This window comes from Trachurus trachurus (assembly GCF_905171665.1).
Source record: "Trachurus trachurus genome assembly, chromosome: 20".
NCBI lineage: Eukaryota > Metazoa > Chordata > Actinopteri > Carangiformes > Carangidae > Trachurus > Trachurus trachurus.
In genome coordinates, this window is record NC_139911.1 from 14,167,732 (window position 1) to 14,183,404 (window position 15,673).

General features: G+C 43.8%; 1 protein-coding gene across 10 annotated transcripts in view; it reads right to left on the reverse strand.

Annotated features, from left to right (window-relative positions):
• The window catches only part of kiaa1217 (KIAA1217 ortholog), a 113,143-nt gene that overhangs the window by 26,942 nt on the left and 70,528 nt on the right, over window positions 1-15,673 (reverse strand). For 9 of the 10 annotated variants that reach the window (XM_083995486.1, XM_083995492.1, XM_083995485.1 and 6 more), the window contains one exon: window positions 854-1,049. In XM_083995486.1, the coding sequence (XP_083851612.1) occupies window positions 854-1,049 (196 nt within the window). Of the gene's footprint in view, window positions 1-853; window positions 1,050-7,005; window positions 7,080-15,673 lie in introns of those variants that run through there. The other variant, XM_083995488.1, reaches the window with a different exon arrangement.

Here is a 15,673-nt window from a genome sequence, read left to right on the forward strand (position 1 = left end):
TGTGTCTTTTTCTTTCTGGGTTTTGTGTTTCTGCTTCTCAAGCAGAGGACGAGGTGCACACTAGTGGCACAAACGACACCCTATAGTTTCATTCATTTTCACTTTGGTTGAAAGGCGTGCCACTCCGACGCTTTGCTATTATCCAGCAGCAGATGTCTTGCTGAGCTGTGCGCTACCTTTGAAGACTATCCTCCTGAAATAATACAGCCCTCTACACTTTGTTTGGGGAGCTCTCAAACTCTTCCCTCGCCACGCTCACCCTAATGCAGCAACCTAATTCCGCACAACTTTTTAGACTTTCCGCATATGGATGCAAATGAAGCGCCACGTGCGTTGATAAGACGACCCATTTCTAATCCTGTCAATAACACGATGGCATATTGTGGATGGATTCCCTAATCTTTCACTACAGAGGAAATGAATTCTAATTAAAACAGAGCTGTGAGCTGAGGTGGAGAGAGGAGGCAAGGAGGAGAGGAAAAGATAGATGGGGTGTGAGGAAAAGGACTTGGACTGTCAAGGTGAAACAGTGAGATCATGGTGTGGTTAGGATTTATTTCGGGGGAGTTCTTAAGTTATGCCAAGATTATGCTAAAAGAGCTGGAAAATGTAAGGCTGTCGAACAGGATTCATGTCAAATCACTATCCTCAAAGTCAAGTTAAGATTTACGATACAACGTCTTAGGAGATGCATATAAGAATTTCCCTGAGGCAAAATATTACCAGCTTGGGGATTTTGAGAGAGGAATATATTGACAAGACACTCAATTGAAACATTTTGTGGTAAATAAGAAATAAGCAAGAAGAAAGCAAGAAATGTGTGTGGTACAGTAAAGCCTAAATCATTGCGTACCTAGTGAGCGGTCCTTTGTCTGGTTGGTTGATCGCACCACAGGCAGGCTGGCACGAACCCGGCTGCCGCGGGTGAAGGCTGAAGGTGCGTCGGCCTCTGACATGGCATCCAGTGACTCCAGTGAAGCCAGGGAGAGGTGGTCAACGTGGTCGCCGAGGCTGGGCTGGGGACTGGGGCCGTGCTTCGGGCTTCTGCTCTGAAGGGGGAGGCACATGGAAACATAATACGGTAAGGGTGAGACCATGGACATGGTGCGCACATGATGATGATACAGTACGAGCATGAGTTTTATATTCTGCAAATGACATCACAAAGGTTTCTAAAATTTCCAGAGTGTCAAACATACTTGTTTAGATACGATACGCTGGGTGAAGTTAGAAAAACAACAAAGTGTCTGCCACTACTGACAATGCCAAGTGTGTTATGAGTCACACACATTCTCTGGCAAGCTGAACGAAAGTGGCTTTGATGTTTGACTTTGAGCCTTGACTCCAGCACAACCACCGAATAAACCGAATGACTTCAGTCATGCAAATGTGCAACGGAGTGTTAATATAGCACACCACTGATGCACGCTCAAACTGCTAATATAGCACAATACTGTCCCACAAGGACCCCATAGCAAGTGAGTGCACGAGGGGGGGGGGGGGGGGGGGGGGGGGGGGGGGGAACAACACAGAAAGAAAGAAAGAAAGAAAGAAACAACACCAGTCCTATAGAGATAGAAAACCATTTAGACCCCTTATTAAGGATCAGGAATCGTGCCATCGTAATATGAAGATCAGTTGGCTACTCTGCAATCAGATCTGCGTGACGTGGCACCCCCAGGCCACAGATACAATAAGATGATGTGTGATATGACTACAGAGCCCATTCAGCTATTATGCTGTGCTGTAAGGTGATCTGCACCATGGGGACAAGGTGGGACTCCAGCTGAGGGGGTCAGTGAACACAGGGCTCTTTATAAAATGCTCCTCTTCCCTGGCAGAAGTGTGGTGGTGTGGAGCTAATGCAGCCGGAAACACAAGCCAGGCGGGCCCACCAGGTTACTGTACCTTAAACACACCTGCATGCACAGCACACTCTTCTCTGCTCTCACACTCACACACAAATTGACAAACCAGGAATTGAAGCATTTTAAATTAAGCGCAGTTGACATTTGTTTGGGATTTCATGGCCAGAGCTGGTTTAGCCTGCCTGGTGGCCAAGTGTGCTTGGCAGGCCCAGACAGGGCAGACGTTTAGAGACATCGGGGCGCAGGGGCTGGGAACAAAGTAACACGGCAGATGTTAGCGAGGATGCAAACATAACCACACACACACACACAATGGCATGATGCAGATAAGATAAAAGGCCGACTAACTCTGTGGGGCAATTGGATTCTCATCAAGTACCTCTGAATGTCAAGCTCAGTGTGAAGGGAGGAGAGCATACCCTGTAAAGACTGATGGGGGGGAAAAAGGAGCAGGAGAAGGAGAAAACAGAAAGCAAATGGCTGAGAAATGCCAGCGGGAGGGTGAGATGGAAAAAGAAATGGTCATCAAACAAAACACAGGAACCATGGAAACAAATCAATGTCAACAGCAGACCAAAGACAGGAAAAAGGCGGCTGAAAAGAGAACCAAGACACACAGGTACCTTCAAACCAATCTAACAGAGTATTTAAGTGACAGAGACATTTCAGACACTACTTACCATCTTTTATAAGCAAATTTGGCATTAATGAATTCTGACATGAAATCCTTGAAACCCAACCACTTAATAATTCATCATCAATGTAATGAGATATCTCTTTAAAAAACAGCATTTCTAATCATTATTCCTATGATATATTTGCTGAGTCATAGTTTTCTGTGATGCACCTTTACAGCAACCTGACACAGCAGGTAAAAAACTGTTGAGCCATCACTTGACTCCTGTAATTCCATTAAAATACGCCCGGGCTGCAGCCCCCTTGAATTTAAAATGTGCCCTTATTCTGTTAATACATGATGATAGTCACCTGTTAAAACAGAGGGGTCACATGCAGTTGACGTGTCACCTGAAACCAGACATGTGTTGGGAAATTCAATCTGAATACTGAATGATTTATGAGCATATTCGCCGGTGGTGTCTCTAAACAGCTCTCCCACACCGCTGCTCTATCTTCTCATATGCTACTGTGTCCCTCTTGGGAATGTTGAATCATACTGGATTCCTCCATCACCTGTAGGTAGTAATTATGTCAGAGTGGTCTGGCAGTGTAATCCAATAGCTCATGAAATACCAGAAGGAAGAAGGACTCACATTCAAACCTGCATATAAACATTTACTGAACTATCACATTTTATGAGTTTATTAACTTATTTGTGTGAAAACTGATACAAGTGAAGTAATTATACCATTGCTTTCAGATTGAGCTGGGGTGATATGGATGAAATCAATAAACTGATTAATACTGGCTGCAAGATCACTTTCTTTGCCCTACCACAGGTCAATGGAATTAGTATGTAAACGCTCAATATTAAAAATTAAACAAAAAAAAAAGTGGAAGCTATGAGGGACAAAAAAGGTGTATACAAAGAAGCCCAGGGATGCTGGGAGACAGGCTAGCTAGTTGCCGCTAGGTCAGGTTTTCATTGATAACTTCTTGTTTTACTTTTGTGATAAAACAATTGAAATGTGACACACTTAAAGAAAATAGTGTAACACCAAAACAATAGCAGAATTAGCAATAAGGTTAGCTTACTGGCTCAGTGATAAAGTTTGCTAATATTAGCTGACATAGCTGGTCATACTTGACCAAAATAAGACGGTAGAGGCACTGAGTGTATAAACTTAAAAAACGTTGAATTTTATTCTGTTATTTTAACTTTGAATTGAAAGAGGAAAATTGTGCTATTTCAGATTTTTCAGAGACAGTTTGGTACTTTTTACTTTCACAACAAACCAGTAGCCACAAAGCGACACCTGATGAAGAAGAGTTGCACAGGAGAGAAAGATAGTTACAGCGGAAGGAGTCACATATTTAAGAGGAGGAAATTGCAAATGAGACCTTCTGCCTCCCTACAGAGAGAGGTAATTAAGTTAAACCACTCCACACCGGTCCACATCTGACAAATGAGGCGTCCCCTCCAAAGGTCAACAGTTTAGTTCAGATTAAGTCCTCTGTCTCCCTCCCCTGCCTCTTTTGTCTCACATGCGGAGACCGTCACCCTGACAGCAGCTATGTATGAAAGTGCCGCAATGCCTTCCATCAGAAGCCACTTCCTGTCCCCGCTAACCACTTCCCGCTTTAAGGTCCAGATGTGAAAACCGCAGGCCAAACCGATGATTAGCACCATAAAACCTGCTTCAGCCTGCTCACACCTACAGTGCATTCCACACCAGCGATTTCCCCCTGCCTCGGTCAAAACCATACGGCCTGTGATTCTGCTTTTTCAGCAGCGGCTCCCTCTGTACACCACATCTGCTCTGACAGCTATGATGAATGTGAAACTGAGACACTGACATTAGCTTTTATACACAGGACTACGACAAGGTTTAGAGTCATCTAAAGAGCCCCATGGGAAGGAACGTGTCTTGAAAATATATTCAGAGTGTACGAAATTATCTCTTACAGCTTGTTGTTATAAGACGTGTCAAATACTCGCATGATTCCAGTATGTCAGAGCAGGTCTAGAAAAAACTGAAGGGATTTTGCCTCATCTAAATGCAAACTGCTCTGTTGCAGGCAAACTTTTCCTCAGGCCATCAGGCATTTACTCACAAACGCACTTCAGTATTACTGTATGTACCTTAGAATTTCTAACTGTCCTGCACGTAGCTTGCAGGAATGTTATATGAAATTTATGTCAAATTCAATATAATGTGGACGCGCGACGATTAGGCAAACAACTATGCTTGCAGGGAAAATATATACAAGATGAAAGAGGTTCACATGTGTGCTGTCTGTGTGTGGTGTGGTGTGTGTGTTTTAGAGGGGGAGAAAGAGGGATACAAAGAGAGACAGAGCGCCTGCATGAGTGAGTCAGGCCATTGTTCCAGAAAATCTGACCTGAACCCAGGACATCCTGAAAACATTTATGCAACAGTGGTCTGACAAACAGTATGCTGTCATCAGAAAGAAAAACTCAGGACTGTGTGTGTGTGTGTGTGTGTGTGTGTGTGTCTGCCTTCCTACAATGTAACATTAAAACTTTATAGGTCATTGCAAGTACATGTGATAATCACTATTCTTCACTGCCAGCTCATCGCCCCTTCGCTTTACCTGCACCTCACGAGCATGCACGGACAGCAAAGGTGCTTGTCTTTGTTACCTGTCCCCTGTCAGAGCCATATTCACACTGAGGTGGACTATGCTGCATAATTTCTCAAGGCAGAGCAGATTATTTTTTATTATATAGCCCCTCTCTTTGCTCTTGACAGACAGGTTGATATGTGGAGCCCAGCGATTAAAGTAAAGTACATGGCAGCTCCCATCAGGAGCCTGCTGTGTCACTCATGGAGATTTAAGTATAGACATACCCTCAAAAGCTGCCGGAGCGTCATGTACTACACTTGCTGCCTTCACAAAGCCCACTGATTGGTGCCTTATTTCTTACATAATCGACATAGCTAGAGTTATAATAGCTTTCTCATAACAGTGTCTGGCTTTCACCTTAAAAAAACTGCGTGAATCCACCTAATATCGCTGCAATCATGTTAATCTTTTTCACCTTTTGGCTGCACAATTTTGCAGATCAGATACGCTGCATGTATGCCACAAAACGCCTTTTACATAGATGTATTCATCGACAACAGCCGCCACTGGAGTCTGACTGCAATTGCACACATTTATGCATCATCTCTCATGTTCACACACACACACAGGTAACAGCTTGTGTGGTTTAAAACACAAACTTAAGCGTTGCAAGCACGACTTTCCACTTAAGATGCTAATGTAGCCCGGGCACTGGGGAGAGGAAATAGAGCTAACTGTAATTACCTGGTCTGATCTGTATGGCAAACACATAAACAGAAGACGCTGGCTCTGCACACTGTTAACCTCGGGCTTAACTTGTCTCATTCTGGCACATTATTCCACTTCGGGCTTTTGAGTCTGGCAGAGTTAATGTTGTGAGAGTGAGATGCTGTTACTGTAGTGTCCTTGTGCTGAACACTGAATCAGGACTGTCCTCGCTCCTTCACTGCAGATCTACATAGACGACAAGCGCCTAAAAGGTTCAAATGTGTCATTAAAGTGATAGCTACAAAGTAAGTCCACACATGAGTTCATTACGAAAAAAAAAAACACCTGTGTGAGTCTAAAACTCAGTGCCGCTGCAGTTCCACACAACTATAAAGCATTAAAGCCCCTGTCAATCAACGAGGCAGCGCTCTGTCCGTATGTTGTCTGTGGACAGACCATCATCCTTTGTCTCCCCTAGCCTTAATGACATTATACTAAAATCCCCTAGTCATCCATTCCCATTCATTGCTACCACATCCCTCTCCCGCTCCCTCCTCTGATGCATTCCTCCTCTAATCCCTTCATCCAAATCCCCAGATGACCTTTCAGAGATGGCCTCGCCTGTTAATTGACATGTTAAAAGGAGATGACTTTATAGTATCCACAGTCAACGCTGACGTTTGAGGTGAAGCTGTGCGCAGGAGTCGCGGGCACCTCCAGGTGGGTAAAGCAGTAAGCACCAGAACTGTTACCTGCTGCTCATTAATAAAATATCACATTGGCAAGTAAAATATAATCAAGCAGATCTCTCATTCAGAGTGCAAATGAAGTGCATAATCATGACAAGAGACAATACTGCGCCTGTTGACCCGCTGCACAATGGAAGTAAAATGACTATCTCTTCCGCCACTTGTGACATTTTGAATAACTGAACCACGCCGTCCAATTGATTTCACCCACTCACGCATACATGAGTTAGTCACAGTTATCACCAGCAGACATCACCCCGGCCCCACTCCAGTGAGCGAGCGAGGTTACAGACAGCCATCAGATACATATATCAGTTTATGAAGTAGAGAGGATTGTCTTGAGTAATTTTCTGCCACGCCAGGTTTAGAAGCTATTTAGGTTGCACAAAAGTACATTCATGTCACGTAAAATCAAAATTAAACACGTGTTTAGCAATAATCGAGTTCTAAATGATCTTGAAAAGCTTATTTACCATATTAGATCCGTGACAACCTCCTTCCAGCAGTGACTTCCATGTGAGACTGGAAACTCCCTGGTCTAAGGACAACACTGGCTCTTCCTCCTCTATTATTTCAGCCTTTGTAGCACTTGCTGTGTGCAGCTGCCCTGTCCTGCTCCCTTCCCTTCCCTTCCCTTCCTTTTTTTTTTTTTTTGCTCGATCTTACAGCGGATGTCCCCTCATCCACTGCACACACCGCCCCACATCCCTAACGATCCCACTGCACAATACACCGCAACGCACACAATCCACACCCGGCCGACCGCAGGGGAAAGTCATTGTGTGTACGTCTGGTCTGACTGTGTTTTGCACCATTGTGTGAAACAGAGATTGTGTTAGAGAGCGAGGGGCATCTGCACAAATCATGACGTTCAGATATTTCTTACTTGCAGCTTATTCTAGCGGCTTATGAGTCGAAAATCTGATCCCTGCAACAGCTGTAAAACTCCATGAAGTTTCCATTCAGCGCTGAAATAATACATTTTATCTTGAAATAGCAGCTTCAGCAACACTTCTTGTGTCCAATCTCAACTCCCATCTCTCTGCCTTGAGGCTGTGGCTGAAGACTGAGAGATGACACTTGTGTCCCAAGGAGATAAGAAACTGCTCTTCCCTCAGGGATCCTTAGACCTTATATAAGATATACTCAGCAGGCCCTCATCTTATAGAAAACACACACCCTGACACACCCAGCGAGAGGACACTTACATACACCTAATACCAATGCAAACAAATGCAGTACAGGGAGTTTCCAGATTATAACAGGCCTAAATTGGCTTATTTACAATAATGAATGTTGGAATCATTACAGGAAGCTTGGTTCATGTTGCTAAGTATATAGTTTTATTGACAAGGTGCTGTGTTGTGGGTCCAGCGATGCAGTGAGCTGAAGGTGTTACATAATACAACAGGTCCAGGCTCACACCAAGACTGGCAGATCATTGACTAGTCCTGCGTGCTATTATTTGGACACACCTATGAGTGCACACAAATAGAGGCTCTCTATCTCCCTCCCTCACTCGCTCACTGTCTCTCTTACCAAATAAATACACACAAGTATTTGCTGACGGGGCTGCAGAGCCACGATCTGTCCAGACTTGCTTTTTAATATCACTTCATCAACAGCAGCAAGACACTTTTTACAGCTCTGAACGCTTACAGCATCGTACAATCATGTCATTAATGTTTGATTACCTACACACACGCACAAGATCCTTCCATAGGGAAACGCAAAGAGCACACCCATCCATATTCACACAATGCACAGAGCCAGGCTCACATGTTGGATACTAGTCCATTTATTTGACATTCCCTTACATGAACCTGGTCTGTCTCTGGAGAGCGTCTCCCGGTGGTGAAATAAAAGACCATCCAGGTCTAATTTGAGCCTCCCTGGGTGTGTATCTGAGAATGTGTGTGTGTGGCTCTGTGCCTGTGGCCACGGAAACAAAAAGGTCTTTCTTCTCTCCAGAGGAATCAGAGTCCTCCATCCTCTACACATGATGTCACATACATATACTCACATAATCTAATGCGATTAAAAGGAGTGTAATTCTAGTAGTGCCAACATTGAACTGAATTTTTGCACCTTTTTTTCCCCTCCTCTCTTTGACAATGACCAGGAAATATTCACTGGCTTTAAATCACACTATTTTGTCAAGTGTCAAGTTTCTTTTTCATCCCATGAAACCAGGCCTGATAATGGCTTTGCTATTCATGCCTAATTAACAAGTCACAGAGGACCACATATGCTCTTCCTCTGAGCCTAAGATTGATTATAGCCACTCTCCCAGAGGAGAGTTTCTCTGTGTTGTGTGTGTGTGTAGAAAAACACTTAGAAAATCAGTGATGAACTGCTTTTTATTAAGCTTGACAAAACTGTATGATCCACTAGGTGCTACTGTCATGTAAACCTAGGGATGGGTGATCTAGTAAAAAGATAATAGGACAGTTGTTGTAATCTCATCTGTATTTTGTTTCTGTTCTGATTTTATTGTGAAAATCTTCACTGGAAAATGTGATTTGTATCTTTCTCCCACGTGAACACTGTTCTTGTTCTGCTTCACTGGAGAACATGTGTACATACATGGTCCGCCACGGGAAGCTAACCGAGGCTGCAGAGCAGAACTGACAGCCATGGCTAGCTGCAGTTAGCAGGCTAGCTCCTACTTGTTTACACATGCTTGTGTCTGGTTAGCAGCGATTTCAATTTTCCCAATTAAATATCTCAATACTGCAGCTTTTTATGACGCGATCTGTACGATTAATCTGAAAAGTAAAATGATATGCCTAAGTAAGATCGCCGACCCCTTGCTGAACCTGACACTTAATGATGTCTTATTTTGTGCCCTTGTGTTTCAAGATCTAATTTTATTCCTGTCCATTGTGTTTTTCCTCTCATTGACTGGTAGTAACATGAATTTCTGACCAAGGTGGCCTGTGTTTGACCTCTGACAAACACAATGAGAAACACTGCTCTCTCTCTCACACACATCCCGACCTTCTATGACTCTGCCGTAAGTGATAAGTCGTGAAACTCCAACTCTCACTGTCAATAAACAACGGCACTCGTTGATGGCGAAGGTGCTAAATCATCACGTTCTCACTGCACCGAGCTTCAGGCTCACGGCTCACTGACTTGTTTTTGTTAGATACTGCGTTAACACCAAGTGGAAAGCGTTGAAATTGAAAAACTAAACATCACAGAGCAAGAGCCGAGTTGCATGGATGTCACGTGGATACTTGTATATGTAAAAACACGAGCCGTAGTTGGGGTAGATTAAGCTGTCAAACTGAAGAGGAGGTGCTATGAAAAACGGCAGCACACGCTCCGCTGCTGTCAAATGGTGTAATTTATTGCCGATTCCATTAGTAGCTGATGCCTTAAATATATACTTTCCCACTGTACACTCACTCACATTTCCAGGTGTTCGCTATCATCTGTGTCGTCTTGTTTATGAAAAGAACAACTCGGGCTCTGCTGCTTGAAGATGTATTTCAAACATTTACAAAAGACATGGTGCTCACTTTTGTGCCATGCTCCCACGGTACCACACCCACACTCCAACCCTGTATCTCAACTTTAAACGACCAACTGGAAATAGAGCACGGAAGATCAAAATAAAGTTGGAACCAGATGCTTGGAGCTGGCCCTGTCAGTGGTGAAATCATCCCGGTGTGCCTCTGTCTCTGATTTGCCTTTTGAAGTTAGGGTTCATACCTTTATCCCAAGGTGGAGTCCAGATGTCTGGATGCATGCAAAGTTTCTCAAAGCACAGGTACACACAGGGCTGTCAACAGACTTGCTGGGGCCCAGGGACAAGACACCATCATAGGCCCCCCCCCCTATATATGTGAATGTAAAGTAAAATAAATTGGGGCCCCTATGGTCCTGAGGCCCGGGGACAGCATACCCGGTTGCCCCCCCCTGTCAACGGGCCTGGGTACACACAAAGAAAACAAGAGGAAACACCCCTTTTGCTTGCTCCCCATTTGGTTCTGGTGATAATAAACTTTAAATCTCTTGCTAGTATATATCAAAATAAATGCTAACAGCGGTGCCAGTAATGGTAATCCATCAAAATGAAAGATTTTAGAACTTGCGTCTGGCTGCCATGAGTCCAGCCTGAAGAGATCACCAACAACACAGACACATGGTGAAGATGCCAACATGTTGAATCCATTATACAAGCTATCAAACATGTAATTAAGTCTCTCAAACTAATTGAACAATGAGAAAAACATAATGTAGACAAACATAGATCACAAGTGCCAACAAGCCTTTTGATAACAATATGCCTGTAGGCTATAATAGTACATCCATCAACCAGACAAACTGAACTAACTGTCAACATGTTATTAGTTGACAGTCAATATAAATACACACTCTTGGCTGGAATATTAATGAATGAAAACATCATATGCACTTTTTTCACCACATTTGTGAAGAGCACCACCTACAACAACAACTAAATACTATTGCCACAACAGTGTCTGTCATGATTTCATGCCAAAACAAATCACATATTGTATGTAGAGTACAGCCTTAGCCTCTAATCTTTGAGCTGTTGTAACTAGAAAAGACAAAGCTGCCAGGGCATGACAAGACAACAATTGCAAATAGGGAATTAATTATCACAGTGCACCTTATATGATAGTTGACGACATAATTCTCCATTTAATTTCCCCCTGTTGGAAGCTTTGTTTACCTGTCCTCTTCTGTCTTTTCTGTATTGGTTAAGTTGATCGGTTGTTTCAAGAGACGGCAAACTGAAGTCAAGGAATGACGAAGCTCCTCAGGGTGCGACTGTTGTATTGACAAATGGTCTTAATTGTACCCAGAGGAATGTAAGGGCATGAGGTTAAAAAGGTCCCAGACATTTCACCTCCGTTCTCTGCAAATCTGTCAAGCAGATCTGAACTTTTTAAGATCCTCATAACGACTACCTGCCTGTTAAGCCAGAGGAGCAATAATAAAATGAGGTGCGTGCGACTCCTGTTGTTTACTTAAGACGCCTGCTTTGCTGCAAAACAGTGCACTGAAAAAAGAGCTCAGACCTGATTAGCTGGTCTGATTAACACACTGGCACTGTGTTTGAGACAGTGTGTAAAATTCTGTCTGGCTCAACTCATTATCAGCGGTGATCAGAGGCGGGTCCGTCAGGGCCTTCTGTTAGAGAGGCTTAACCCCACCCCCACCCACCCCATGACACTCTGGATTAGATGCAGCCCTGGCGCCACTCCATAGACCACTTGTCCTCTCAGTTGGGGTGCTGCACCCCTAAAAAAAAACAAAAAAAAAACCAAACCGCCACATAACCCCTGTTAACCAATAGGTCAGCGCATGCCCGCCATTAACCTTGTGGTTTTTGTTTGTGCTCCTGAACGCACTCTCAAAGTGTCGCTTCATGCAGAGGTGGCAGATGTGATTAAAAACACGCCCAGCTAGTGGCTACTGCTCCTGATGGTCAGCGGAGGGGGGTGGATGATTAAAAACAGATGTTTTGCTGCAGACCTGCTGCACACAGAACCTGATTGTGTGATTTCAGGCACAAGGTGCAATAGCAGGTACAACAAAGAGGGGCTCTGTGCAAATACGCTCTTGGGTTATGAATGTTTTAGTATGCAATATCTACATGCATGCCTGGTGGTTCATCTCTGCTCTTGTGATACCATAATCGCTGCAGGGATACTGTGCCAGCAGCGGAGGACAATGAATGATCCTTTTCTCTGTGCAGTTTAGGTAATAACAGGAACAGCACTCCCCCAGAACTCCCTCCCGATTCTTCTTTTCTCTGATCGCGGTCAGATTTCTTGCAGGGAGTTGATGCATGCTTGGAGCCAGTGTTATCTAGCTGACCTTGGTTCTGAGGAGCAAGAGTGTAGCAGAGCCAGGAGCCCACAGAGAGAAGGATGTGGGGGACAGGCCAAATGTTGAAATACCTCAAAAAGACTCAGAGGGAGAGTTTACAGTACATTTACTGTCCATAATGACAAATGTGTGCTATTTATGCTGCTTTGTTCAGCATGAATTGGCGGGAGGGTGCAAATAGCCCACTCCCTGGCATTTTATTGACGTTGATGTTGTTACTAAATGCAGAATTTTTCCACGCTTAATTTACATCACTGATCTTCTTCTGACATGCTGGCACAGCACAAGTCCTGAAAAGGGCTTTCTACTTGTGTGATCCTCTTCCAGGGCCAATTTGTGTTCCCATTAAAGGTTTTTCTCTTGCCCTCCTCTCGGGGGATATACTTACTAAGGCAGTCATATCTTTTTTTTTTTTTTTTAATAAAGCAGCTAATTAAATCTATTTCAGAAAAACATTAGAATATAAAAATGTTTATATGCACATTTCCCCTGTAGCTTTTTAAACTTCGTAATAAGCTCCGACTTGGCAAGAAAAAAAAACATGGCGGCAAAGTCGGGCTTTGTTGAATGAGGCAGAAAAGGTCATCACCACACATCTAGTAACATTTGGAGTTTTTTGATAACATCAGCTATAAACAGTCTTTTGCCTTTGCTTGCTATTAAATGTTGCTCCTGCACAACACAACACAACACAACACACTTGGATCTGTTTAACTCTGTGTCCGCAACCAAATTGGAAATGACTGGAAATGAGGAGTTACTGACTAAAAGAGGTGGAAATTATGGCTTAACTCTTTTTATAATGTGATCATGGCACATTCTCACCAATAAGTTGTAAGGGTGGTAATTATCTAGGATAAAATACCACATCTCCATCTGCAAATATATAACGCAAATATGCACCAGGATCATTTTAGTGAGCTTTCATCAGTTCTGATTGATACTGACATCTTCCTGGCAGCAGAAGCCAACAAACTGTCACCAGATTCTGATGTCTATATTGTTCAACTCTGATTGGTTCAGACAGAGATCTGACATAACCTTTTATACAACACACACTAAACCAAACACTGTGGGGGAATTACACTATGAGCACCCAAAATGGCACTTGCGACACAATTTAACCACCTTGACACACACACTATTTCCATAATCTGCTCTCTCATCAGCCGATGGATTATCACAGCTTGGAGGTGACAGGTCTGTCTGTCTCCTGTGTCTGGTGCCCACAGCTGCAGACAGCTGTCCTAACATGGTCGCTCAAGCCTGTAGAGAAACCCCTGGCCCGACCCGAGTCACAGCTCATCACGCACAGACACACTGACACACAGGGGCGGAAAGGGAAGGGAATTCGGCGAGTGTGTACGTGTGTTTGTGATCGGTCAAGCGGTTCAGTTTGTGCTTGTCTAAGCCCCTGGGCAGAGAGAGAGAGGGGGAGAGAGAGAGGGAGAGATAGAGGGGTGAGAGGATGGGTGGTGGTCAGGCCAATGGGATGTTATCTCATCTCCTTTGGGTGGGATCCAGGTCTTTGCAGGCCTGATGAGGAGAGGAGGAAATTAAACCACTCGCTTTTGTTGTGGGTTTAGGGATCACAGGGAGTGAGGGAGGGAATCAAGGGGCACCTTATATAAGAAGAAGTCAGCGAGTCTGTGCCTTGTGTGTGTGTGTGCGTTTGTGTGTGTGTGTATGAGTGTCTGTGTGGCTGTGCATGAGAGGAGAGGGGGGTCATCCACTTTTCAGACTAAAGCGATATCATCTTCCCAACCTCCGCTTGACCTTGACAAATCTCCGCCTTTGTAACTCAAACCTCCAAAGACGTGTTTTGTCTCACCTCTAAAGCATGCACTGTTGCCACTGATGTTGTATTTCCTGTATGGTCGGCAGTTTTGCGTCCATGTGAGAACGGTGGCAAGTTTTCCCTCTCACTCTCTCTCTCTCTCTCTCTCTATCTCTCACACACTATCTGCTGCTGAATTCACAGTGAGACGAGCAAAGGTTTCTGTCTGTTTTCTTCAAGGCAGAATATTTAAACCTCCCCAAGACACCAAAAATGACAAACGCTTCAATGAACTTGTTATTTTTTGTTTTGTTTCTGTTTTAATTTTCCTACTGTTTATATTGGCGGGGCGTGATTGCATCCCTCTTGACACTCTGAATTAGATTATGCCAAATGCAGTCTTCAATCATCTTTTCAGCGCCGCATTAATTTGCCACAAAGTCGTGCTCAGCCCGGTCTGCTTTGTGACAGTGTCTTGTATCTTCTTCCTTGACATGATAAATTCACGAGCCATCACAGCTCAAATCTCATCCCACGCATCTGTATAACATGTGAGGAGGTTTCACTCCAAAATCAATTTGACTGTCACATCTTATAAACTGACAATCGACATCGACGGATCACTGTATCTCCCTTGTCACATTCCAGTGTTTCAGCACTTGAGGGAAGAACTTCAAAGTGCTATTTGTAATGCCACAAACTTCATATTCTCTTTTTACAGTAGCTCCACCAATAAGAAAGCACTGCCAACAATGACGGTAACTTCCAAACTAAATCTGTGTGACACTACACACAAACAAAAAGACAATAACCCTCCTCCTGTAGCTTTTTGCAACACTTTAACAATATGTGTATAACCAGCAAGGAGATAGGTCTTGTCACTACACACAGAATATGATCAGCTTAGACACATTGTAGTCAATCAGACCCCAGAAAAAAGCCCACTTCTTAAGGCTACTGCAATGAATCCATAAAAATGTACACATTTGACCACATGCCAGGGAATCAAGGGTGCAAGTGCAACATAAAAATGACAAATCAATGCGAGGAGTGCCACTAAAGTTTCAGTTATAGCTATAGTAGTACAGTAAAAGTCATTCTAGCTCTATAATCAGTTAATTAGTCAGTTAACTCTGCTACTATGTCATTGTAAAACTTGCTATGACTACCTAACACTCAGTAATTATTACTGGCTCCGTCTCCTTTTTATCATCACCACCATCAAGATCCTGCAAGATACAACATGTTGTAATGATATAACACCGACCTCCTTTCAAAACAGATCAGTTGCTCTGCAATCATGGAGACATAATTGCCATCTCGTTAAGGTAAACGACAGGGAAACGTGCAGCAGGTGACTGTGGCGCACGGATGGTTCACAACTTGGCAACCTCGCAGCGTCCGACGCGCTTTCTGACGTCGTGGTCCGTTTTTCCCCCCTTTTCTTCTATCGGTGAGCAAAACTCCGGACGCCAAGTTCTGCATTCGCCTCG